Genomic DNA, 25,330 nt, shown 5'->3' with positions numbered 1-25,330 from the left:
ATTTGCTTTTTGTATTCTTCCCAGGACTTACGATTGTAAGCGGTGAACAAGATGGAGTGTGGGGAGTGGATGAGTGTGCTTTCTTCCTCTTAGCTAGAATTGGAACCCCCATCTCTAAAATATGAATAATGACCTCACTCTATAGATCTAGAATGCTACCCTTTTTTGCTTCTTCCTAAGTGAAAAAAAAGAAGATTCAGGTTAAGGTGTTCATATTAATAGTTTCTTTAGATACTCAGAAAAATTGTGTTCTCCTGCACACTTCTGTTATAAAAGGAGCAAAGGATTAATTAGTAAGTGGGCTGGGGTTTGAAAGTTACCAAACTAGTCCTGATGGGGAATAGTGTCTTCATAATTGCATCTGTCACCATGTCACTTACCTGGGCAGGTGTTACCAGTTTAGTTCATGTTAGCTGATCAGGTCAATGATTTATTCCTAGAACTAATGCTGTACTGACAACTTAAGAAGCACCTAAGATGCTTATTTAAAAAAAAAAAAAAAAAAGTTGCCTGTCCCACTTTTGATTCTGGAGATCAGGGACCCATCCTTTTATTAAGTCTACAATGATTCTGATTAACCAAAATTGGGAAATAAGTCTACAGTTCCTTATTCAAATCCTTGGAGGCTAGATGTTTCTTGAAATTACAAGTTTTCTAAAGGTAATGCGGTATGTGTAATGTGATATTCCCAGTGGGGTCTAGGGTGACATCCTATAACCAAATAGTATTTTGGAAGAGTAGCATATTAATATTTACTCTAAGTGGGATAAAGACCGTAAATAGCCCCATGTCAGTTCAAATCAAATTTTCCTTCCAAATTTATGGGAAAACTTTGGTCTTAAGAGATTTGGGGGACTTTGGAATTACAAATAAGAGATTATGAGCCTGGAGCGCCTGGATGGCTCTGGGTTGAAGCCTCTGCCTTCAGCTCAGGTCATGATCCCAGGGTCCTGGGATCGAGCCCCACATCAGGCTCTCTGCTTCCCTTCTTCTCTCTCTGCCTGGCTCTTTGCCTACTTGTGATCTCTGTCTGTCAAATAAATAAAATCTTAAAAAAAGAGAGAGATTATGAGCGAATGAAGTCATAAGTATTCAAACTCTTCTAAGCCTGAATGTTTCCTGCTGTCATCTTATATAATTTTTTTTTTTAAGTGTATAAATCTTTATTTTGGACTTAGGAGTTGGGCCATCTGGGGTTGATTCTAGTTTTCATCACTCAATTAATTTGCCAAAGTCACAGTTATTAATTTCTGTGCCTCAGTTTTTCTATCTGTAAAATGGAGGTTACAATAGAGTTCTCTCTAGGATTGTTGTGAGGATTGAGTTAATAATTATGAGATGTTTGGAGTTGTGCTTGGTATTTGTAGTGTTATGTGTGTGTGTTTGATTAAAAATCAAAACCTCATTCCACTTCAAGAAAAATTTACACACGTTTTTAGAATGGACTTTTGTTGCACTTTTAAATATTTGGTTAAAACTGCTTAAAAAAATCTAGTTACTCTCTTATAATAAAGAATAACATGGTCAAAAGAATAACCAGGAAAAAAAAGATGTAGGAGACTCAAAAGTAACCTTCAAAGAATCCAGTTATTTTAGTTTGCTTATTCAGGTATATAAAGTACTTAGGAAGAACATAAAAGTATTTTTATATTTGCAGTTGTGTATATTGTATGCAGTTTGGACATGGGCATTTTTTAGTGTGAAAATTCTCTGTTAAAAGTTTTCTTTTGGAACACCTGTCTGGCTCAGATGGTGCAGCATGTGACTCTTCATATCAGGGTTGGAGGTTCAAACCCCAAGTTGGGTGTAGAGATTACTTAAAAGTCAAATAAACTAGTTTTCTCTTTGTTTCAGTAGATTTTTATAGCCTTGCATTAGCAGATTGAAATAATAATATATAGCATTGAAGAGCACAAAGAAATAGAGTATCTTTTGGGCCAACATTTAAACCTAAAACTTGTAAAGAAAAGTTGGAATTATGGAAGCTTAATTTTGAAAGTGACTTTAGCTCTTATTCATTCCTACTTGTCTCTGCATTTTAGGGAGCATTGTGTTAGATACTGTGAGGTGAGTGTACAGAGACAAAAATCATTTCCCTTTAGCTTAGAGTCAAAAGATGCCCATGAGTTGTAATTGTCAGAACAAGTACAGAGTTCACCTGAGGGGTGGGGGGAAGGGCAGACCATTAAATTTTCATTTAGTATGTGGCATTAGAATTGAGCCTTCAAGGGTGGTAGGATTTGCACAAAGATGAAGTGATTAAGCATTCAGGAAGGAGGGTAAGTGTTAATAAAGACAAGGAAGTTTTAGAAGTGAAGGGTTTGAAGATCAGTATATAGTATGGGATTTATAGAATTTAAAATTTGGAAGGAAAGATAGTGGTAAATAGAAAAATAATGTGAAATACCTTGAAATAAAGGCTGAGTGGTATGGAACTTTATTTGCTAAACTGTGGAAAGCTCTTGAAGATTCGGAGCTGAGTTGATTCAGAGATCCTTGCAGTAAAGTACCATGTCTGACCTGTAATAGCCCATTCATATATTTGAGTAGATAGGTAGGTCATAAGGGACTTAGAAATCTTTGGGAAAGATCTTAAAGCACTTTGGTAGTTATTGCTGGAACTTGGTACAGTCTTACCATCTTGGTACCATTAATGAAAATTCCACCAGGAAATAATGTTCCAAAATTCAGATACTGATCAGGTTTTAACACTGCGCTTTTTTTTTCTTTATTAATGTTAGAGCATTTGAATCAATGTGAGTACATGCTAATGGACATCTCTTTTTCTACAGGTGTTAGTAAAATGGCCTTCCGTCATTTAATTGAGTTCACATATACAGCAAAATTAATGATACAAGGAGAAGAAGAAGCCAATGATGTATGGAAAGCAGCAGAGTTCCTACAAATGCTAGAAGCTATCAAAGCCCTTGAAGTCAGGTAATTACTTTCTTAGTGACACAGTTATACTCAGTCGTGTACACCCTGTTAGTCAAGATTTTATTATATGTTATGTCATAAACAACTGATGTTTTAAAATTAAGACTATTTAAGGATCTGTAAAATTCTGGATACTGATTGCTCTTTCTCTCACACTTGATTTCTTGTCCTTATGTAAAAACTGCTAAGGTTAACTAAATAAAGTAGCATGTTTTGTGTCTAATGAGGAGGATGAGGCAGCATTTAAAGAGTTATCTGGGTCCCTGTAAACTGTTCCGTTGGATTTGAGTTATTAATTGCATGAAGCCTTACTCTAAAAAGGGTTTGGCTTACCAAGATTAAGTTAATACTGTTTAAAAATAAGTGAGGAAATGGATGAAGATTAATAGATGAGATGGGGGCGATAATCAGTGAAGTTAGAAATATGGTAGCCAGTACACCTGCCGTTTAAGTCTGTATACTTGCTAGATGGGCTAAATCTCACTCTGAACTCTAAAGCAACTAGTGCAAAGAGAAAGGAAAGAAAAACCCTAAGTTACATTATGCCTGGTTATGCGAGCAAACCAGTTGCTTAGAAGCAATTCCTGGTATTCAGACAGAAAATTTCTCATAGAGAGTATGTATTAAGTGATACATTAAGTGATACAATGAATAAAGACTTCCAACGTCTTTCATAATGAATATTGGCACCGTAATATAGTGACTAAGAACAGGAGTTCTCGAGTCTGGTAACCTGGGTGATATCCTAGCTCTACCACTGTGTGACCTTTATGAAGTTACTCGACCTGTCAGCAGCTTGACTTCCTCATCTGTCAAATGGGGATAATAGTCCTTTCTAAATAGGATTATTTGTGAGGGTTAAATGAATTAATGCATCTAAAGTACTTAGCATGGTATCTGGCATATAGTATTCCAAATTGAACTGGTCTTACAATTTTATATCTCCTGGCTCTGTTTCTTAGGACCTTAGTGTAGTCATTGGCATAACACTAAAGTGCAGTTTGGTGAACTCAGTTAGAAACGGGGCAACATGATTTAGTCCAACTCACTGGTGTGGTTCAGTCAAAAGATGTAATTTAGAATAATTCTAAGAAATAATTGAACTGTAATCATCCATAAGTACCATTTTTCCATTTTAATTAGTTTGGTGACAGAATTCAAGATTAATCCAAGAGCTTGGTGTGTATATATTCTCTGATGCCTAGAGCCTGGCACATAGTAGGTGTGTGGTACACATTTGTGAATGGACGGATGGGTGCATGCTGATTAAAACCGGATCAGCACTCTCCTGTAGGGAGAGCTGAGACATGCTCAACAAAATTGAGGTGTGTTGAGGATATATATCTTATGATGCCATACTTTTTCAAAATGCAAGTAAAGGGAATACAGTATGGATGGGGCAACATCAGATTTGTGATTAAATTCTGGATGAGAACCTTTTGGAAAAATGTTTTATCCGTGTGGTCCCTTTGCTCAAAGTAGTGAGTAGTAAGTATCTCATTGTGGGGAAGGTCCTTACAGCAGAGCAGTGGAACATATTCTGACAGTACCCTAGGTTGGATTTGGGAGGGTTAGAAATTGAGTTCATGTGTATAGTCATTGGGAGATGAAGGTAAGAACAGCTGGGCATAGCTGTTCTTTTCCCAGGCCTGCCTATTTAGAAGCTTTTAGAAGATTGATTATCATAAGAGTGGGATCCTTATAGTAGTTAAAACCATAAGTAAATGCTTTCAATATAAATACAGTTACATGTTGAATTGTTTCTTGAACCAGTTCGGCATGCAGTATACTCTGAAGAGTTCTTTACAAACAGGAAGACAGCAGCTTTATGTATTGGCAGTTTATAATAATGCAATTTAGAAATAAAAATTAATTTAGTTGTGGTTAAATTGACTGATTAAGGCAACTGTGTATTGAGATTATTATATAATGTTTTGCAGATTCAAAAGGTGAATTAGGTGCTCTGCTCACATTCGCAGTATGCAAGTATTTTTGGAATATAGTGTCATCTTTTTGAATGACACTGACGAAAGTATGAGGACCTTATTTTGCTTTGCTGGAGTTGCATTATTGTTCGTTTGAATTTGTGTAGGACAGAGTTCTTGATAATTTGTTAGGAAGCAGCAGTTGCCTTATAGATTTTTCTTCTCCAACCTGTTGGTGTAATTTACATGTAAAACAGTTCACCAGATTAATACCGCGTTTGAATTCTGGCAGTTGTATACAGTGGTGTAATTCCTACCGTAATCAAGACAAGGGAACATTTCCATCATCCCAGGTTTTCTCATGACTCTTTAGTCAGCCCTCATCCCCAGCCTCAGTTATCCACTGATTTGGTCTTTATCACTGTAGTTGTATTTTATTTAGAATATCATATAAATGGAGTATAGTTTTTTGTTGGACTTTTTTCACTTAGCGTTATGTTTTAGAGGTTTGTCAGTGTTGTGGATATTAGTATTTTGTTCTCTTTTATTACTAAGTGGTATTCAATTGTATGGCTGTACCACCTGTTGATGGTATTTCCACCTATTACAAATAAAGTGGCTATTCTTTCATTTCTCCGTAAGTATCTAGGAGTGGAATAGCTGGGTTGTATAGTAGGTATATTTAATTTTTTTTAAGCAACTGCTAAACTGTTTTCCAAATTGTTGTGCCATTTTACATTCCAACTTGTAGTATTTGAGAGTTCCCGTTGCTCCACAGCCTTGCTAATTCTTGGTAGGATCAGGCCTTTTAATTTTACTGTGCTAGTAGGTATATAGTGGTTTTAATTTGCATTTCCCTTACAACTAATGATGAAAATTATTTCATGTGCTTTTTTGCCATATGTTTATCTTCTTTGGCAAGATGTCTGTTCAGATCTTTTGCCCATTTTTAAATTGGGTTATTGTCAAGAACTGTGAAGGGTCTGAGATTTTATCCTATTCGCAAGCTATAAATTGGCCTGCCAGTTTTTTTGGATGCTGGCAGAAGACATGAGACTCCTGAGCCAGAGAGAAGGGCCTTCATTTCTCTTACAGCATAAGGAGCAGCATGAACTCCATGCTTATACCAGTTTTTCTTGCCCTTCTCAGTGCCCCCCACAATCCCTTAGGGGTGACAGCAGTGGCCTGGGTGTGTGCCCAATGTATTCACAGTGGTTTACATCACATTTGAGGAACACCTGGCTTTAGGAAACCAAAGTTTTTTTTATAATGAGGTGCAAGCAAACCTGCCTAGAGGGGCCATTATCTTCATTATACTGGGCAATAATTGAAACTGTGCTCCATTTAAGCAGATGAGCATTCTCTTCTAAGGCTATTTGCTGTGGAGACAAGCTTGAAAAGATCCAGAACAAAAGGTATCTTTGTTTACAAGACTTAGAGAAATATGAGGGGTCCATGGAGAGTTATCTTCCAACAATATCCTTGTTTCTACATTATTTTAGCTTCTGGTAAATTTTTCCAGGAGTATACTACTCTGTGACCCCTCTGATTTCTGGTCAGTAGGGACTGGTCCTAATCCATTCAGTTTTTTTTTTTTTTTCACACTGGATTTAATTAAGGCAGCTGTCAACAGAACTTGAAGCAACAGGATGTGGTCACCCTGCAGCGCTGAGCTTAACCATCCACTCACTCCCCTGAGGTCCTGGACTCAACCAACTTAGAAAGCCAGGTAGCTTTTATCTTTAGTCTTTGTGTTGACTCTTCCACTTAGCGGTAAACATTAATCCAAGTATAGCAAGATCTTTTCGCACTTGCATAGTCTCTGCATTGGCGCACTGGGAGGAAGTCTAGGGCAATTCTATCATCCATAATTACCCTAACCAGTGATTTGAGGCTTACATGAATGACTTCAGGGCCCAAGTGGTGTCATTGATCACATAGGCTTAAGTCAGACACAAATTTTGTGTCACCTTTTTAATTGGATGATTCCCATTGTAGGGAAAACTACCCAAGGAGCACATGTAAATAACAAGTCAGTTATTCTTCCAGGAAACTCCCTAAGTACCCAAAAGTTGCCCTGTTTTTGGAGAGATCATCACTTCTATCATCTGAGAACTAAACTGATCTGTTAGTGGTGTTTCCTTAAAAACTAGATGATCTCTTCTGCCCACCCCTGAAGCACAAGTCATCATACTTTTGGGGAGGGAAGTTAGTACCTGGCTCTAATACAAGAAGTATGTTCCCTAGGGCATATAGGTGAATTGGAAAGAAAGTGTTGTTTACAATGGTTTGTGCCCCAGAATAGGACCATCATCATTCCTGGGGCAGAAGCCTCAAATGTGGCTTCCCCCTTTCCCGGATTGAACCTGGTCATTGTTTTTTTTGGAGGGATTGTCTGAAGGCAGTCAGTTCAAACCATTCTTTGTCTTATGCACCTGAATGCCACTTGAGTGGTAACTATCCACCTCATGAACTGAACCTCAGCTTTGGGAATAGCAGTGGGGCAATATGGAACATGTAGGTACTTGGCCATCCCCTGCTGTTTCCAAAAGACTTCTGGGTATAGTTAAGGGAAGTGATCATCAAATCATGGTCAGAGTCATTGGGCAAGGGAGAGTAGATCTAGCAGTTGATTTAAAGTTGCTTATAACAGCAGGGGAGAGGTGCATCAGTGCATTTTCCTACAGAGGAAGGCCATAGGGGCAGTTCTAAAGGACAAAGACCATTAATACCTTCCTCCCTCGTACCTCTTGAGTCTAAGGTTTTTCTCTTGCAGGTTTCAGGGTTGTTGCTCTCCCTTCGCCTCCATAGAACCACTGTGTCCCATTCTAGTAGCTGTAACTTCACCCCTTTTCCAGTTACCCCTCCTCTTACCCAGACGTTTCATCCAGAATGGTCAGGGACACAAAGGCATTTTCATAAAACTTTAAAGACCCATTATCTCTTCCATTTTGACTCAAAAGGGCCAGTCTTTTTTTTTTTTTTTTTTAAGATTTTATTTATTTGAGAGAGAGCAGGCAAGTGAGCATGAGCCAGGGGTGGTGTTGAGGGGGAGGGAGGGGAACAAGCAGACTCTGCACTGGATCCCAGGACCCTGGGATCATGACCTGAGCTGAAGGCAGAGGCTTTAACCTACGGAGCCACCCAGGAGCCCCAAGTTTGAATCTTCTAAGACCAGTTTTTTTAAAACATTATTAAAAAAATTTTTTTTATTAATATGTAATGTATTGTTAGCCTCACGGGTACAGGTCTGTGAATCACCAGGTTTACACTTCACAGCACATACCTTCCCCAGTGTCCATAACCCAACCCTTTCCCTACCCCCTCCCCCGGCAACCCTCAGTTTTGTGAGATTAAGAGTCTCATTCGGTTTGTCTCCCTCCTGATCCCCTCTTATTTCATTTATTCCTTCCCTACCCCTCAAGGCCCCCACATTGCCTCGCAGCTTCCTCATATCAGGGAGATAATATGATAATTGCTAAGACCACTTTTGACTGGACTGTCACCTGGAAGAAACACCAGCCAGGCTGTGCCAGGATTGCCATTGCAAGGGAAAGAAAAGGATTGTGTCTAAGAATGGTTAGGGCAGAATTCAAAATTTCCAATTAAGTTTCTATAACTTCCTACCCATTTTGTCTTGATCATTATCCAGGAAGCAGCTGAGAAGAGATGGTCCCTTTTTGGGGATGGCTGAGTTCGATGACCAAACTGCCTTACTCAGATTTTTGGACAAAGAGGAGATAAGGGAAGTAGAGTCAGAAATCTTCCGAAGTTTGTGTTCAAGGAGGCTTTTATAGTGCTCTAAATTATCTATATCTGGATGGTAGGGAGCTTGCAGGGTTCATCACTACTTTGACTGTCAGCCAATTATTGAGTGGCTTTAGGCACAGAATGATCAGACTGCAGATGATCCAGACAGCTGAACACACAACACAGATTAGTTTCAAGGGCACAGTGGTGTGGCCAGAACCAGCAGATCAGTCTGGAAAAGCGGCAGTATAACCTTAAAAAGGTTCAGCGGTGGTGAGACTGTACTGATAGCCCTGGGATGGGGTCAGAGGTCCAGTCTAGTCAGTCTTCAGGAACGGTCAGACAATGCCCTGGGCAATGTAGCCTTCTTCACAAGATAAATCGGCCAGCGTTTGGTGGGTGTCACAAGTTGGCATCCAGTGGCAACTTCTCTGTCAGAAGCATGGGTCCTTTACTTTATGCTCTCTGTGATGGTGGCTGTGTCAGCATGTTCAGAATAATACTGGGTTTAGGGGGTAAGTGATGGAAGTCTAGGCAATGCAGTCTTGATCAGCACCTTCATTCTCATTAGTATCATTAGAGAACAGGCCCTTACCATGAGCATGTGAATCAGGGATGCAAATAGTTTGCTCAGCAACTGCTGTTGTGGTCCTGAGGATAGATGTCTTAATCTGCCAAGATTTCCAGCTCTTCCAAATAGCTAGGTCATTGACAATGGCCCAGGAGTCAATAAAATACAATATGGTTCATTGTGGAGAATGTTTCCCAGGGCCGTGAAGAAAGCTTTTGAGTTCTGCCTTCTGAGCTCAGTGACCACATCCACTTTTGTGTAGTCGGTGCTAAAGCTGAGCATTTGCAGCAGTCCAGAGAACAGCTTCAGTCTTGAGTTTAGCCAAAGCATCAGTGAATCAAAGACCTCATCAATTTAGTGGTTTCCTTTGGGCAACAGAGTTGGGGGAACTTCCATTTTTTTTCATGTAAAGTCAAAAGATCAACTGCTTTCTTGAGTGTCTTTTTTTTTTTTTTTTAAAGATTGATTTATTTTAGAGCAAGTGGTGGGGAGGGGCAGAGGGAGAAGAGAGAATCTTAAGGAGACTTCCCGCTGAGCACGGAGTCCTACTCCCACCATCCCTCGACCCTGAGATCATGACTTGTGCCAAAACCAAGAGTCAGACCCTCAATCATCTGAGCCACACATGTACTCCTTGAGTGTCTTATTTCTGTTTGAGAAGTGAGACTTGGTGGGTATGTTTCACCTTGCTAGTCATGAAGTCTTAGTTGATGCATTCCCAATGGCAGGCAGTATCAGGCTGGAGAGCCTTGAAGCCTGAATGGGTTTCAGCAAGAGCCCAACAGCAAGCTAATCCTTTTCTTTTCTTTTTTTTTTTTTAAGATTTTATTTATTTATTTGACAGAGAGAAATCACAAGTAGATGGAGAGGCAGGCAGAGAGAGAGAAGCAGGCTCCCTGCTGAGCAGAGAGCCCGATGCTGGACTCGATCCCAGGACCCTGAGATCATGACCTGAGCCGAAGGCAGTGGCTTAACCCACTGAGCCACCCAGGCTTGTACCTTGTAGATGTGGCAGGTATAAAATGCGAGGTACAAAACCCAAGGTACACCCTGTGGGTGGAGTCTGGCTCCCTTTGCCAGAAGCTCTAATCTGCGAAAGAATCCATATCAAAGAGTTCTAGTTCAAACGGGCTGTTAAGAGTCGTAGGGCCCCCAAAGTGGAGACTGTGCCAGTTTGATGGGTAACTTCCAGAGCACCCTTTTGGTTTGAGCACCACTTAAAAGATTCTGACTTGAAGATTAGCTGATATAAAGAAGAAAGTAGAATGCCCAGGAGAGGTACCTGCTGTCTCTAATGTCCAAATAACAATCCTTATTTTCAGGAGGGAGGGAGAGGAGGTAAAAAAAAAAAAACACATAGTTTTTCTTTTATTGCTGGAGGAATTGAGTGTTGTGAATCTACTGGACTTAGTCCCAAGAAACTCGACTTGATGAGCAGGCCTCTGAATTTTATTGAGGTTTCATCAACACCTTCTCATGGAAGTGTGCTGACATTGTGGTCGGGACCTTTGAGACAGACTTTTAGCTTGCCAGTCAGCAGGACATCAGTATAGTATAAACTTCAGACATCACAAGATAGAGACACTCGTGCTAAACCTGACCAGCTGCTGGTGCCATCTGTCAGGGGGTTTCTTACAGTAGCTCTTCTCTACCTGTGGCTCTTTCTATTTGGGACGGTCCATTTCTGATTCCTACAGAATTGGGCAGTGTAAATGCCATAGCAGTTCCTGCTGTACATTCAGATTTAGCAACACTAGTATGTACTGTCAGCTTCCACCTACAGCGTTAAGACAGGCTCCCTTTCCTGCTGTGAACCTTGCCCAAACTCCATGGGTTGAATGGAGGGTCTTCTTTTCCCCATGGCAGAATGGTGAGTTGGACCTGAATCTAACAGAGCCATGAAAGTTTGAGTCTCTCCCATTCCTGGGTTTCCCTCTGCATCCTTGGATTGGGTATATGGTGTCTTCACTATACCCTTGGGGACAGGGAGACCTTGGCTCTACCCCTAGTTATCTTCCTCCAAGCAGATGAAGTCAAGGTATGGGGGGGAGGAAGAGACAGAGAGAGAAAGTGACTCCATGCCAGTGAGCAAGGCATATTTACTTTTGATTTCAAGCAGATGAGAGCTGCATGTGGCTTGACTAAGCAAATTTCAAGTGTTTTCGGTCCACCAAAAGCCCTCTGTCAGCCAGCAAGATCATCATTACTGATGCCGTCTATTTCCTTTTGGGGAATCCCTTGATTCAGCTGCCTTGTCCACGTTGCGTTTATTTTAATTTTTATTTATTTATTTTTAAAAAAGATTTTTATTTATTTATTTATTTGACAGACACAGATCACAAGTAGACAAGAGAGGCAGGCAGAGAGAGGAAGAAGCAGGCTCCCTGCCAAGCAGAGAGCCCAGTGCGGGGCTCGATCCCAGGACCCCGGGATCATGACCTGAGCTGAAGGCAGAGTCTTTAACCCACTAAGCTACCCAGGCGCCCCTCCACATTGCTTTTAAATTGGGGCCATAAGATTTTTTTAAGATGTATTTATTTATTTGAGAGAAGGAACACAAGCACACGAGCAAGGGGAGGGGCAGAGGGAAAGGGAGAGAATCTGGAGCAGAGTCCCATCTGAGTCTGCAGCCCCAGCATGGGGCTCCATCTTAGGACTCTGAGATCATAACCTGAGTGGAAATCAAGAGGTGGTTGCTTAACCCACTATGCCACCCAGGGACCCTGTGGCCATAAGACTTACATGCCTTTTGGCAGACTCAGATGGCTTACACACTGGTGGCTTTTTAAAAAAGAGTGTACCTTTTGTCACGATAACAACTCTTATGATTTTACGTAGTTTAACATTAAGGTTGGGATTTTCAGGAGGCCTGATCACAAGAATTTATATTGTTTTGGATTCTTTCCTCATTCTCTAGTGACTCATCTTCATCAGCATTATAAACCCAATTGGCAGGAAGTTTTACTAGTCAGTGCCTCACCACAGGAGTTTGTCTCAAAGAAATCTCCCCAAGAGCACACTGTAGCACCCTTGTGACAGCCAGGACAGTACTGCGGGAAAACCCCCGAGACCTTTTACAGTCCTCTCCACGTGGATCTAAGGAGGACAAGACAACACTGCAGGAAAGGCTAAGCCCTGTGATGGCCCAGGTTGCCATTCTTCTTGATGAGCATCGTGTTTCCCCCTCATCTTTCTTCTTTTTTTTAAAGATTTTATTTATCTGACAGAGCACAACCAAGGGGAGCGGTAGGGGGCCTGTTGTGGGGCTCAATCCCAGAACCCTGGGATCGTGATCTCAGCTGAAGGCAGAGGCTTAACCAACTGAGCCACCCAGGCCCACGCCCCCTCATCTTTCACATGGACTAGGCGAAGTTCTAATGACTCATTTCTGTTAGTAGCAATTGCAGGTCTCTCTCCTGTCACCCTTAGTTTTGGTAACTTACCTGTAATGGGGCAGGGCCTTCTGTCTCTACCCCTGCCCCTCCGTGAATCTTAGTTGTTTTGATGAGTTAGACTTAAGGCTGACCCCCAGGCTGGCAGGGAAGTCCTCCCCCAACCCTGGGAGAGTTTGCAACACCAGGGAACTGTTCTAGCAGCTGTCCTTGAACTTACTGCCAGCTACTAATCCTGCAACTTCCAGTTTTTCCTCATTATAGGTGTTTCAGTTTTCTGAGGCTGCCATAACAAAGTACCACAAACTGGGACCCAGAAATGTCTTGTCTCACAGTTCTGGAGGCTAGAAATCCTAAATTACAGTGTTAGCTGGGCATTGCTGCCTCAGAAGCCTCTAGGGGAGGATCCTTCCTTGCCTCTCCCACCTTCTGCCAGCCCCAGGTGTTCCTTGGCTTGTGGCCGCATGACTCCAGTTTTTGCCTCCATCGTCATTCACGTTGCTGTCTTCTGTCTCTCTCGTGTGTGTGTGTGTGTGTGTGTCCAAATGTACCTATTCTTATAAAGACAGAGCTGTATTAAAGTAGGCCTCACTCTAATGACCAATTTTCTTAACTTAGTTACATGTTCAAAGACTGATTGATATCCAAATAAGGTTACATTCATAGGTGTTACGGGTCAAGACTTCAGCATATCTTTGAAGGACACAGTTTAACTCCTACAGTAGGCAGTTAAGTGGAAGACCATGCATTGCCTAGTTGACCATACAGTTTGGTCAGCATTTTTGCTGCCAGCTCCAGTGGACTTCCTCACATCCCATTATTTGTTTTGTGGGGCCTCATCCTTTGTCCTCCAGAAAACTTGTCTTTTTTGGCATCCTGTCCTTGTTGCCAAAACCTGGCAAGGAGTGTGGCAGATCTGAGATGTTTACCCTATTTGAAGGCAACAAGTTATCCTTCATAGTTTCACGGATGCTGATAAAGGATATTTGTTAAGTCAGAGAGATTTTACTTTATGCACAGGAAGCAGCATGAGTTTTATATTTGTGCCAGTTTTCCCTTCTCCCCCAGAGGGGTGACACAGAGTGGCCCAGGTGAATGCAGTGCGTCTAGCTGGTTTACAGCACAGCTGCAGCATCTCCAGGGTAGGAAGCCCACATCTGAGATGACGGACTGCATGCAAACCTGCCCAGCCGTTGCCCAGAGGGAGCCATCCTCTCTGTCTTTCCAGATTGCTGGCTGTACTGCAGACAGCCTTGAAGAGAATGCCGAAGAAGAGCTGTCAGTGCAGGGGATGTGCAGGAACATGAGACTCATGGATAATTGTCTCCCAGTAGTTGTCTTCTCTTATTTAGGGTATTGGATTGTGAGAAAACTTTTTATACTGTCTGTACAGACCTTTGACAGATAGATGTGTGCACGTGTTTTGTCCAGGTCTGTGGCTTGATTTTTGTTTTGTTTTATTTGCGGCCTACCATTTTGTTACCTTTTTTTTTTTTGGTCAGAGAGAGTGAGCACAGGCAGACATAGTGGCAGGCAGAGGCAGAGGGAGAAGCAGGCTTCCTGCTGAGCAAGGAGCCCGATGTGGGACTTGATCCCAGGATGCTGGGATCATGACCTGAGCCAAAGGCAGCCGCTCAACCAACTAGCCACTTAGGCGTCCCCGTTTTGTTAACTATTTCAAAGGACAAAAGGACAAAGGACAAAATCTATCAATTTTTGCTATTAGGTCTTCTGCTTTTTGCGTACTATTTAAGAAATCTTTCAGTAACCCAATTTTACAAAGATTTTCTCCTGCTTTTCTCTTGACGTTTTAGTTCTTACATTAAAGTTTGTTGTCCATTTTGAAATAATTTGAGTGTATGATTGAAGAGTGATAGTTGAGGTTTATTTTCTCCATGTAAAGACCAGTTGTTCCAGCACCACTGTTAAAAGTTCTTTCCTCCATTAAATGACCTTGGAACCTTTATTTTTCAAAAATCAATTGAACAAGTGGGTCTGTTTCTGGACTTGACTCTGTTCCATTAATCTTCATGTCTGTCACCAGTATTGTGTCTTAACTTATTGTAGCTTTACAGTAAGTCTTGCAATCAGGTTATATAAGTCTTCCGATTTTGTTTTTTGCCTCTCCGTGTAAACTTTTCTATGAACTTATCAATTTCTTCCCAAAGCCTGCTAGGATTTCCATTGACCTTACGGATTTTTAAATCCATACATTATGTGTTTCAGGAACAAAGAAAACTCCGCTCCATTAGAGGAAAATACCACAGGAAAAAGTGAGGCAAAAAAAAGAAAGATTGCAGAAACTTCAAATGTTATCACTGAGTCATTGCCCTCTGCAGAATCAGAACCTGTTGAAATTGAGGTGGAGATTGCCGAAGGCACAATCGAAGTGGAAGATGAAGGCATCGAAACGTTGGAGGAAGTGGCTTCTGCCAAGCAGTCCATAAAGTACATTCAGAGCACAGGGTCCTCTGATGATTCCGCCCTGGCACTGTTGGCAGATATTACCAGCAAGTACCGGCAAGGTGATAGAAAAGGGCAGATAAAAGAAGAAGATGGTTGTGCATCTGACCCCACAAGCAAACAGGTAGAAGGTATTGAAATTGTGGAACTTCAGCTGTCACATGTGAAGGACTTGTTCCATTGTGAGAAATGTAACCGTTCATTTAAATTGTTTTACCATTTTAAGGAACACATGAAATCACACTCCACTGAGAGTTTCAAGTGTGAAATATGCAATAAAAGGTATCTTCGGGAGAGCGCATGGAAACAGCACCTCAACTGTTACCACCTCGAAGAAGGTGGAGTCAGTAAGAAGCAAAGAACTGGGAAAAAAATTCACATATGTCAATACTGTGAGAAACAGTTTGACCACTTTGGACATTTTAAAGAGCATCTTCGAAAACATACAGGTAACTAGCAAATCTTTATGTTAAAAGTGCATATTTCCACATTCACTGCAAATCTGAGCGTCTAATTCTTTTTTTTATTTTAATAACACAGCAGCCATCTCCTGTATTTTCTAATATGCAGGCTGAGCTCACATTGTTCTTCTGATACTAGTTTATTGAAATAGTCATACTTTAAAAGCAAAAATCATAACAATTTTGGAAAGTAGTTGTTACTCTTAACGCCTTGCCAATTTTTGTATTTTTAAAGAAATACACAAAGCAGTTTGTGATTATTTACTAAGGATCATAAATTATGAAGTCCTAATTATATGGAATCTTCACTGTTATTGTTTTTTATATTTCCCATCTCTCGTTTATACATTACATAGATCTGTACACTTACGAACAATCCCGGCATGTTTATACCTTTGCATACATTTGGTCACCTGTACCAAGGTGGTAGCTAGGTAGGCAGTATATGTTCATCTTCCCACACCTCTTCAAGAGCACCCAGTGTCAGGACTGATGGGCAGCCAGGAGATGAGAAAGGTAAAGTCTTTTACTTCCCTCCTCTTGGAAGCCCTCTCAGGCATGCAGAAGCAATCCCAGGGATGCCCACTGTGGGCCTCTGGTCCTTAGAGTTCTGCATCCATCCCCTATGCCTGTTTTCCCCTCCTTCAGAGTTTCTGTCTTTCCACCTCTCAAGCATTCTTTGTTAAGTCTCCTGTGTCACACACAGGAGCTAATAGCTATGACTTGAATCATGTGTGGGGGGAGAGCAGTGGATATGGTGTGCTAAGTGTCAGACTCTAGATACTTGTCCCCCAAGTTCTGTGTGGTTGCTAAAGCCAGTTAGACTGTTGAATACAGTGAATACAACATAGGTATTCCATACCATTCAGAGTCTTTGTCTTTGCTGGAGTTTGGAAAATTTCGAAGAAATTTTGTCCTAGATCCTTTGCTGTCCTTCGTTCCTCTCTGCATACTGCTTGAAATTGAGGAAAGAGGTAGATTCAGATAAATGTGGTATGGTATCCCTCACTTTTAAATGCTTGGTATCAATACTCAGGGACTGAATAAATGTCAGTATCAATATTCAGTGGTTACATGAAACAGAATCTCATACTTAAGTCTTCATATGGATTTAAAAAGCTTCTGGGTACTAGTTTGGGTAACTAATTTGGGTAACTAATAGGCATTTATCTTTTGGGAAAATGCTATCTGATTTTCAATCATAAAGGAATATTTATATTAGGAATTATATATTTATATATATATTTAGAAACTGCTGTAGTAATAGTTTTTGGTCCTTAAATACCCATCTGTTTTAATGTAACTTAGTTTTGCAAAACACTTGCTATACCAGCAGCACATTAAATTAGTAAATAAATGTTACTTGGTAACTAGTATCCTTTGATAAGGGCTTTCAGTATCCCAACAGGTATCAGTCACCTTTATCTTCTAGTAATGTAAAAGTAGAAGCAATTTTCTCTTTACCCAAAACATTACCTGGTGACTTACCTATTGAAAAACAGGCAACACAGATTATTTTAGAAGTTTTAAAATATGCTTTCCACATTCTATCCTTTGTATTTTGGATTAAACAGCAGAATATAGAGCTAAAGCGTATTATGTTGTATGTCTTTATAATTATGTGAGATAACTAAAATAGTTGTTATAAAATATAGAACTAGATGTCCATTGGGAAAACAGTTCAACACATAAAGCAAGCTGAACTTTTGTTGGCATTTAACCTCAATTAACTGTACTAGTAATTAGTAACAAGATAGTTGCAGACATGATCAGTGACTTGAATTCAAGAGGAGCATAAGTAAATAGTTGTAAATTGTGCTTATGTTAATAAAGAATGGATCATTTCTTGCTTATAGCGATCCCAGTGTAAAGATAAGGAAACAATCCCATTCCTGTTTCCTATCCTCAAAATATACATAAATCCCCCTCCGTTTCATATTTTGCATACTTTTATTAGTTTAGTGGTTTGGTTTCTTCAGTAGTCTTTTTTTTTTTTTTTTTTAAAGATTTTATTTATTTATTTGACAGAGAGAGATCACAGGTAGGCAGAGAGGCAGGCAGAGAGAGAGGAGGAAGCAGGCTCCCTGCTGAGCAGAGAGCCCGATGCGGGACTTGATCCCAGGACCCTGAGATCATGACCTGAGCGGAAGGCAGCGGCTTAACCCACTGAGCCACCCAGGTGCCCGGTTTCTTCAGTAGTCTTTTTTTCTTTTTTTTTTTCCTTCAGTAGTCTTAAAGCATGCAATATGGTCTATAGCTTGATTTGCAAAAAAAAAAAAATTTTTTTTAAGATTTTATTTATTTGACCTCAAGAGAATATATAGTGAGAGCAGGAAAACAAGCTGCGGGAGTGGGAGAAAAAAAAGCAGGCTTCCTGCTTAATGGAGACGCTTAATGACTGAGTCATCCAGGTGCCCCTGATTTGCAAAGTTTTGGTTGTTACTTGTCTTCTGAATTATTTTGTTTCCATTTGGAAAATAGTAATGCCAACCTACTTGGTCATGGAGATAAATGTTAGAGTCCCTGCCTTCAAAGAGCTTACCCTTATGTTGGGGGAGACAAGCAGACACCGTTACACAGTGACAGGCTAAGGGCTGGTAGAAGGCAGCACACCGTCTTATGGGAATGCCTGCCTGGGCTGTTTATTTATGATGGATGAGACAGGGTTGGTTTCCTGGAGCCTTCACCCTGTAATGACTCCCAAAGGAAAAGGAGTTAGCCAGGAGATGGGCTTTCCAGGCACAAGAAATGAAGCATGCACAGGTACAGAGGAAAGAGAGCCGTGTGTTTGGAGCACTGCTGATAGGTTATTACAGCTGGAGGATTGGGTCCACGTGAAGGAATGGCAGGAGATGTAGCTGGAAGAGTTAGGAAGGCTGACCAGGTGGCACACACTTAGGCATCGTGGACAAAGGCAGGGAAGAGAAAGTGATGGAAGATGAAGCCAAGATCATCTAGCTATTTTCATAAATGCCGTAAATGAATTTGGATTTTATCTTGAAAGACTGAGTCATTTAAAGAAGTTTAAACCAGGATTGGATTTATGTTTGAGAGTGATGACTTGACAGGATAGATTGGAGTGGGGTTAAACCTTCAAGGTGTAATTAGGAAGCTGTTGGAACGTTTAATCAAGAATGAAGAGTGGAGTAAAGGCAGTGATAGTGGAAGAGGGTTAGTAAGTAGGCAGAATCAACAGGATTTGTTGACCAGTGAAATATGGGAATAAATCCCAGCTTTCTGGTTTGGGTGCCTTACAGGATTGGAGGTAAATTAACTTAGAAAAATACAGAAGGGTAAGCACTTTAGGGTGGGAGGCAGTACCAGACATACTGACGGATTTCCTGTGGAACACCTAGTATGAGAGAGAACCTGAAGAGGAGAACCATGTCTTCAGATGTTAACCTGTTTCCCAGAGAGGACGTATGGAATTATAGAAAGAATGTGGGTCTGGAAATCAGAATTAGATTCCAGCTCTAGTTCTGACATTTGCCAGTATGATGAACTTGACTGGTCACTTTATCTTTGGGCCTTTTTCCTCATCTGTGTAAATATGGGTAATGATACCTACTTTACAGGGAAATGGCAAGTAAAACAAAACAGTAAAAGCACTTTGAAGACTGTGCTGTCTACCCATCTAAAACAGAATTAATCTGTTGATATTTCTAGATTTTATTGGACTTACTAATTTTTAAAATAGCAAAAGCTCAAATGACAAAAGCTGAAATGATGTACAATGATTAGTAGACAGAGATTTAGTAGATCTCTCCAGAAGCAACTACTGCCATCATTTTCTTACTTATCTTTCCCTGTCTGTTCTTTGCATTTTTGAGTCACCACAGATGAACACACAAGTTTTTTGGGGAAAATAAATAGAGACATGCAGTACAGTGTACATTTCTCTCAAACTCTTTAAATGAAAATGCAGGAATCTATACTTGTTTTGTTCTCCCTGCCACGCCACCCCCCCCCACCCTGTGGCTGCCTAGTGTTTCAGTGTATGGGTGTGCCGTGATTTACCTATGTTGATACACATTTAGATTGTTGCTAGTCTTTTGCTATTATAGACTATGCTGTAATAGGCTTACTTGTGCTTATATCTTTCTGTATGTGTCCAATAGCAGATTTGCCAAGTTAAAGAATATATACATTTTAAATCTTGGTATATGTCATGAAATTATCATTTAAAGAAGCTATACCAACTTATATTTATAGTGAAAAATTATACACTATTAAAATCACAAAACTTAACTTTTTTATTGAGCAGTATCTCCCAGTATTTGAGAAGTTGAAAAGGAGTTTGTGGACCAACACTAATTCTAGACTCTAAGGTCTAATTTTTTTTCATCTCATGAACATTATACAAAAAATAAACTATAATTTTTTTTGGTCAGGGAAAATACACAGGGATGCCTGGGTAGCTCAGTCAGTTGAATGGCTGCCTTCAGCTCAGGTTGTAATCCCAGTGCCCTGGGATCATGTCCCGCATCAGGCTCCTTGCTTGGTGGGGAGCCTGCTTCTCCCTCTTCCTGTCGTTCCCCCTACTTGTGCGTGCACTCTCTCTGACAAATAAAATCTTAAAGAAAAAACACAACTCAAAATTACTTAAGTAGTGTGGAGGGCACAACTAGGACCTCATCACTGGGGTGTGTTCTCTGCAAGCATCATGCTCTCCCTTGAAACCTCCTTCTTCCCTTACTCGGAGTCTACTTCAGTTAGCCTGCTAGTCCTTCCACATCCCTCTCCACCCAGCTTATTGCCCCAGTTTCTGACCTATCTTATCTTGTCCTCCTTGTATACAGCTTGAATCACTTTTTCTTGCATGCTAAGCATAATTCCCTTGGTTTTTCAACCCACTTGCTCTAAAAAACCCTTAAAAAAAAATCCTGGAATTATTGCAGTCATTTGACAATCTCCTCACTGAGGACTTCTGGAAAAAAATCCTATCAGACCTTAAATTAGGCCTTTTGGTTCCTGATTTGTATTTTTCTGCCTCAGCAGATGACGTGTATGTGTCATCTGTCAAAACCGTCCATTCTCTTTACTTCCAAGGCTTTTTGGGAAGAACTTCTGTACTATTTTCATTGACTTGCTTCTCATTCCATGGTAATCTGGCTTCTAACCCCACCATCGTATCACTCAACACTGTTCTCACTTGAGTTAGTACAGTCCCTTGTTGTTGTCCTACCTGACATCTCTGTTCAGTTTGACACTGTTTATTGGCCTCCTCTTCCTGAAGTTTCTTAATTTCCCTCAGTCTTCTTTCTTCTGCTTCTGGCTCTTCTGATTCTGTTACCTGCTGCCTCATTTACCTGTGTTTTAACTTGGTATTTCATTGAGTTCTGTCCTTGATTCTTTTATCACACAACACATCCGAGGTTTTTATTACCACCTAAAGTAACTCCTAATCTGTGTATCAGTCCACCCTCTATTTGGATTCAGGTTAGTCCATATATAGCTGTTACCAGACTATTCCACTTTGAGTACTCAAATCGACAGACGAAACGATAATCTTTCCTAACACACTGCACTCCAAACCTACTTGGACTTCTGTGTTTTTTTATTGCGGTTGGTATTCTAAGCCAGAGATCTGGGAGTTGTTACTGATACGTTTCCTAGAATAAACTTCCTTCTTCTCTTCTTCATTTCAGGCACAATACTCCTCCTTTTGTGCTGCTGCAGTACATTTTCCATTGCCCTTTTTTCTGAAACAGGCCTTCCATGATACATCTCAGGGGCTCATTTCTATGTATTTACCTTCATAAAACACTATGGCCTGTGATACAGAGTTTTTAAAAAGGAGAGTTTATTTATCTTCATCATCTAGCACATGGTCTGGCACATAGTAAGTGCTCAAAAAACGCTTGTGGGTGCATTTCCCAAAAGGAGAGATTGATCTTGGTTTTAACCTAAGGAAAAATATACAGCTTTTTAAAAATAGCGAAAACATGAAACAACTCAGATCCAAATTTTATTTCTTCCTCAAAGCACAAATACAATTATAACACAAATACAACGGTTGTAAGCACAAATACAACTGTTTTCACCTCTAGAAGAGTCTTTTGGATGTGGTGGAAACATCTGAATTACAAATTCAGATCTTCTTTCAAGAACGTTCTATTAGAATTAACCAAAAAGAAAGCTTTTTCTATTTTTCTTCATTTGTCAATATAATTTTTTTCTATTGTAATAGGTGAAAAACCTTTTGAATGTCCAAATTGTCATGAACGATTTGCTAGAAATAGCACCCTCAAATGTCATCTGACTGCATGCCAGACTGGAGTAGGGGCAAAAAAGGGAAGAAAGAAGCTTTATGAATGTCAGGTATGTGCAAAGGAATGGTCTGTGTTTTAAATCATTAAAAGTAAAGGGTAGCAGAGTATAGAGTAAAAGTATAGGGCTGATAGTTTGGAAAGAATGAGAGTAAAGAACATCACTGTCTTGACTTTAGAATGAAGATTAGGGTGGTGTTGTTTTTTTTACTCAACCCAAGATGACACCAATGTCAATAAAATTATGTCCTAAATAATAGATAATCTGAAACTGGTTATTCTTAACCATTGAGCAATTATTAGAATTTGGGAATGAGGCAGTGGGGGGCTGATAAGCTGTGATCAGCTCTTCCATGATTAGTGTGTATATAACCCAAATAATGTAATTGTTCTTATTGTAATATATTATGGGAGAAATTATAGTATTGGTACTTTATATTCTTTGAATTTATATGACATTTAAGCAATGAAGGCAGTGTTAAAATGTTTCCCAAAGTGTATTTCAGTTGCTAGCTACATCAGCTAAAAGATCCAATAAAGAAAACAGTTATGAAATCTTAGACCACATTATATTATATCATATTTTTCAGAAAAATTCAAATTTTTCCTTAAAGAGAATAAATTCAGGTTTTCTTCAGCTTGAATATTAGTATTGTTAAAACCATATGTTTGATTATTTCAGGTCTGTAACAGTGTGTTTAACAGCTGGGACCAGTTCAAAGATCATTTGGTAATACACACTGGAGATAAACCCAACCATTGTACTTTATGCGACTTGTGGTTTATGCAAGGAAATGAATTAAGGAGGCATCTCAGTGATACTCACAATATCTCAGAGCGTCTAGTAACTGAAGAAGTTCTTTCAGTAGAAACACGTGTGCAGACTGAACCTGTGACGTCAATGACTATTATAGAACAAGTTGGGAAGGTGCATGTGTTACCATTGCTTCAGGTTCAGGTGGATTCAGCACAAGTGACTGTGGAACAGGTCCATCCTGATCTGCTCCAGGACAGCCAAGTGCATGATTCACATATGAGTGATCTTCCAGAGCAGGTCCAGGTGAGTTATCTAGAAGTGGGTCGAATTCAGACTGAAGAAGGTACTGAAGTACACGTGGAGGAGCTGCACGTCGAGCGGGTAAATCAGATGCCAGTAGAAGTACAGACTGAACTTCTAGAAGCCGACTTGGATCAAGTGACCCCTGAAATCATGAACCAGGAGGAGAGAGAGCCCACCCAAGCAGATTGTGCTGAGGCTGCCAGGGAAGATCACGAAGATGCTGATGGTTTAGAGACCAAATCAACAGTGGATTCCCAAGCTGAAAGGGCAGGGAATGAGAACAGAACACCTATGCCGGTTTTAGAATGAAATAACAAATGAATATATTTTTAAATTTATGTTTTGGGTTTTTGAACTGATGTTGGGCAGTGTGACTGTCCTTGGGCTAACAGACAAGTGGACCAAAGTTCAAGTCTTTCCTGTTGTGAACTGTTTCTGTTGAAACAGATTTCCCCCCCTTAATGCCACAGAGGAGATATCTTTCCCATAAGTGAATGGGAAGTTTGAGAAGTGTTATTTCTGGAAACTTAAATGGATTATATTCTTACTATACAGTTGGGTACGAATGTATCTATTTTCATTGTGATAAGGGTTCTCCCTTCTCTCTTTCCCAGGTCACGTCCTTTCTCAGATTTTTTCCATGTTGTAAAATCAAACGTAAAATCATTAGAATACAAATTTATGTATTCTAATGCATGTTAGAAAATTGAATATATAGGAAACACAAGGCTGCATGAAGAAAAGTACATTGTTACTGTGCAGTTAAATTTTTGGCTTCTGGCTTGCTTTAGTTTGAACAACCTTCTTGTCTTTACTGATAGTCACGGATGTCATCTCTGCAACAGGAACAGAGTGGTGGTGGCAAAATTTCTAGAATGTAAAAAACAAAAAACCACACCCATGTGCCTTTTCAAAACCAACAAAACTTCTATAAAGTGTCTCTGGTTCTTTCAAAGTTTGTGTTGTAAGGAGCAGTGTAGGTGATGCTGTAGTAGTTTATGTTTTTGCTTATAATGGCAACTACCAATTTTTTTCTTGGTAACTTAAGTTAGGTTGGGAAGTTTCATTTAATGGCAACTGAAGGGCCATTTCCAATTGGGAAAATTCATTTATATCTGTGGTAAACTTTTTTTTTTTTATGAAAAGTTGCACTAATATTTTACCACCAGATGAAAAAAAGATGAGCATCATTTAAAAATTAATGTATTTAAAATAAAGTACAGAGAAAAACATGTATATAATATATCAGGCTTTGTTTTGAATGAATCTTTTTCCCCCGATCCTTAATGTAAAGATCTTGTGCTATAACTTTTAAAGCCATACAAATAAGAGTGCTAAACTGTGGACTTAAAAGTAGGTGTGTAAATATTTTTAATCAGTATTACTTGGAAAATAAAATATAACAACCACATAAAATAAACCAATATGCTATTTTCTTTACCTGTTAAATATTGGGAGATACTTACATTTTTAAAGTAAAGCTTAAAATTATGTGTTCATGACTCTTTTTTTTTTCCCCCTTTTGGTTACAAGTGTAGAGGTTGATTTGTGGTCAGAGATCTTACTTGTATTAACATTACTGATACATGAACTAATATAATTCTCAATATGCACCTCTAATCCCTAAAAATCAATTCAAAAGAATGGAAGAAGGCAGAGGTTGGCATTTGCAGTTCTAACATAGAAGGGCACAACAGCCAATGGAATTTTCTAAATATAGCCTATTTTTAATATACTTTTCCCTTTTCCATACTACTAGTATGGTAATTTATTTTTTAGATTTTTATTTATTTATTTGACAGGCAGGGATTACAGACAGGTAGGGAGGCAGACAGAGAGAGAAGGAGGAGAAGCAGGCTCCCTGTTGAGCAGAGAGCCAGATGTGGGACTCCATCCCAGGACCCTGGGATCATGACCCGAGCCAAAGGCAGAGGCTTTAACCCTCTGAGCCACCCAGGCGCCCCCTAGTATGGTAATTTAAAAGATCAACTCAGCTTATCCTCATTTGGTAATCCTAATATTAAATGGTAGCACATTTATGAACTATTTGAAAGAGAATGGCTTCCCACAACTGGAGAGGTCACAGATTTAGAAATAAACAGGAATAGAAAGTTGAGTTTTTAATTTTAAGATCAAAAAATTGTATGCACATTTCTAGGTCTGTTCTGCTTGTCTGTTGGGTGTTTATATATATATTTTTTTCTCTGAAGTCAGAAAATACTGATGGTCGAGTTAAATTATATGACATGGAATTTTCAGTTTGCCATAAGATGTCCACGTCCCTGAGTTAATTGTAGTTTGAAAAGAAAAAAAATCCCTGACAGATAGTGGCTTTAAGTATGTAAATTGCTAGTTAGTATCTAGTGAATTTTGAATGCTGAAAATAGCTCATCATGTACCCTTTAAGCCAAGGTATGAAGTGAGGTTGATTTTTAAACATCATCTTTCAAGAGATCTGACCACAAGGTAGAGATCAGGGACAGAGGCACAACAAGGTGTTAA

At 39.8% G+C, this 25,330-nt stretch overlaps 1 protein-coding gene across 7 annotated transcripts in view; it reads left to right on the top strand.

Annotated features, from left to right (window-relative positions):
• ZNF131 (zinc finger protein 131) overlaps positions 1-24,248 on the top strand; it is a 30,047-nt gene extending 5,799 nt beyond the window's left edge. For 5 of the 7 annotated variants that reach the window (XM_044232353.1, XM_044232358.1, XM_044232352.1 and 2 more), the window contains 4 exons: positions 2,793-2,937; positions 14,802-15,487; positions 21,690-21,820; positions 22,451-24,248. In XM_044232353.1, the coding sequence (XP_044088288.1) occupies positions 2,793-2,937; positions 14,802-15,487; positions 21,690-21,820; positions 22,451-23,137 (1,649 nt within the window). In that variant the 3' untranslated portion in view covers positions 23,138-24,248. Of the gene's footprint in view, positions 1-2,792; positions 2,938-14,801; positions 15,488-21,689; positions 21,821-22,450 lie in introns of those variants that run through there. The other 2 variants (XM_044232356.1, XM_044232360.1) reach the window with 2 other exon arrangements.
• The last annotated feature ends 1,082 nt before the right edge of the window (positions 24,249-25,330 follow it).

Source organism: Neovison vison, chromosome 1 (assembly GCF_020171115.1).
Source record: "Neovison vison isolate M4711 chromosome 1, ASM_NN_V1, whole genome shotgun sequence".
NCBI lineage: Eukaryota > Metazoa > Chordata > Mammalia > Carnivora > Mustelidae > Neogale > Neogale vison.
The sequence above is the reverse complement of the archived record's forward strand: the minus strand, read 5'-3'. Positions and strand labels throughout refer to the sequence as shown.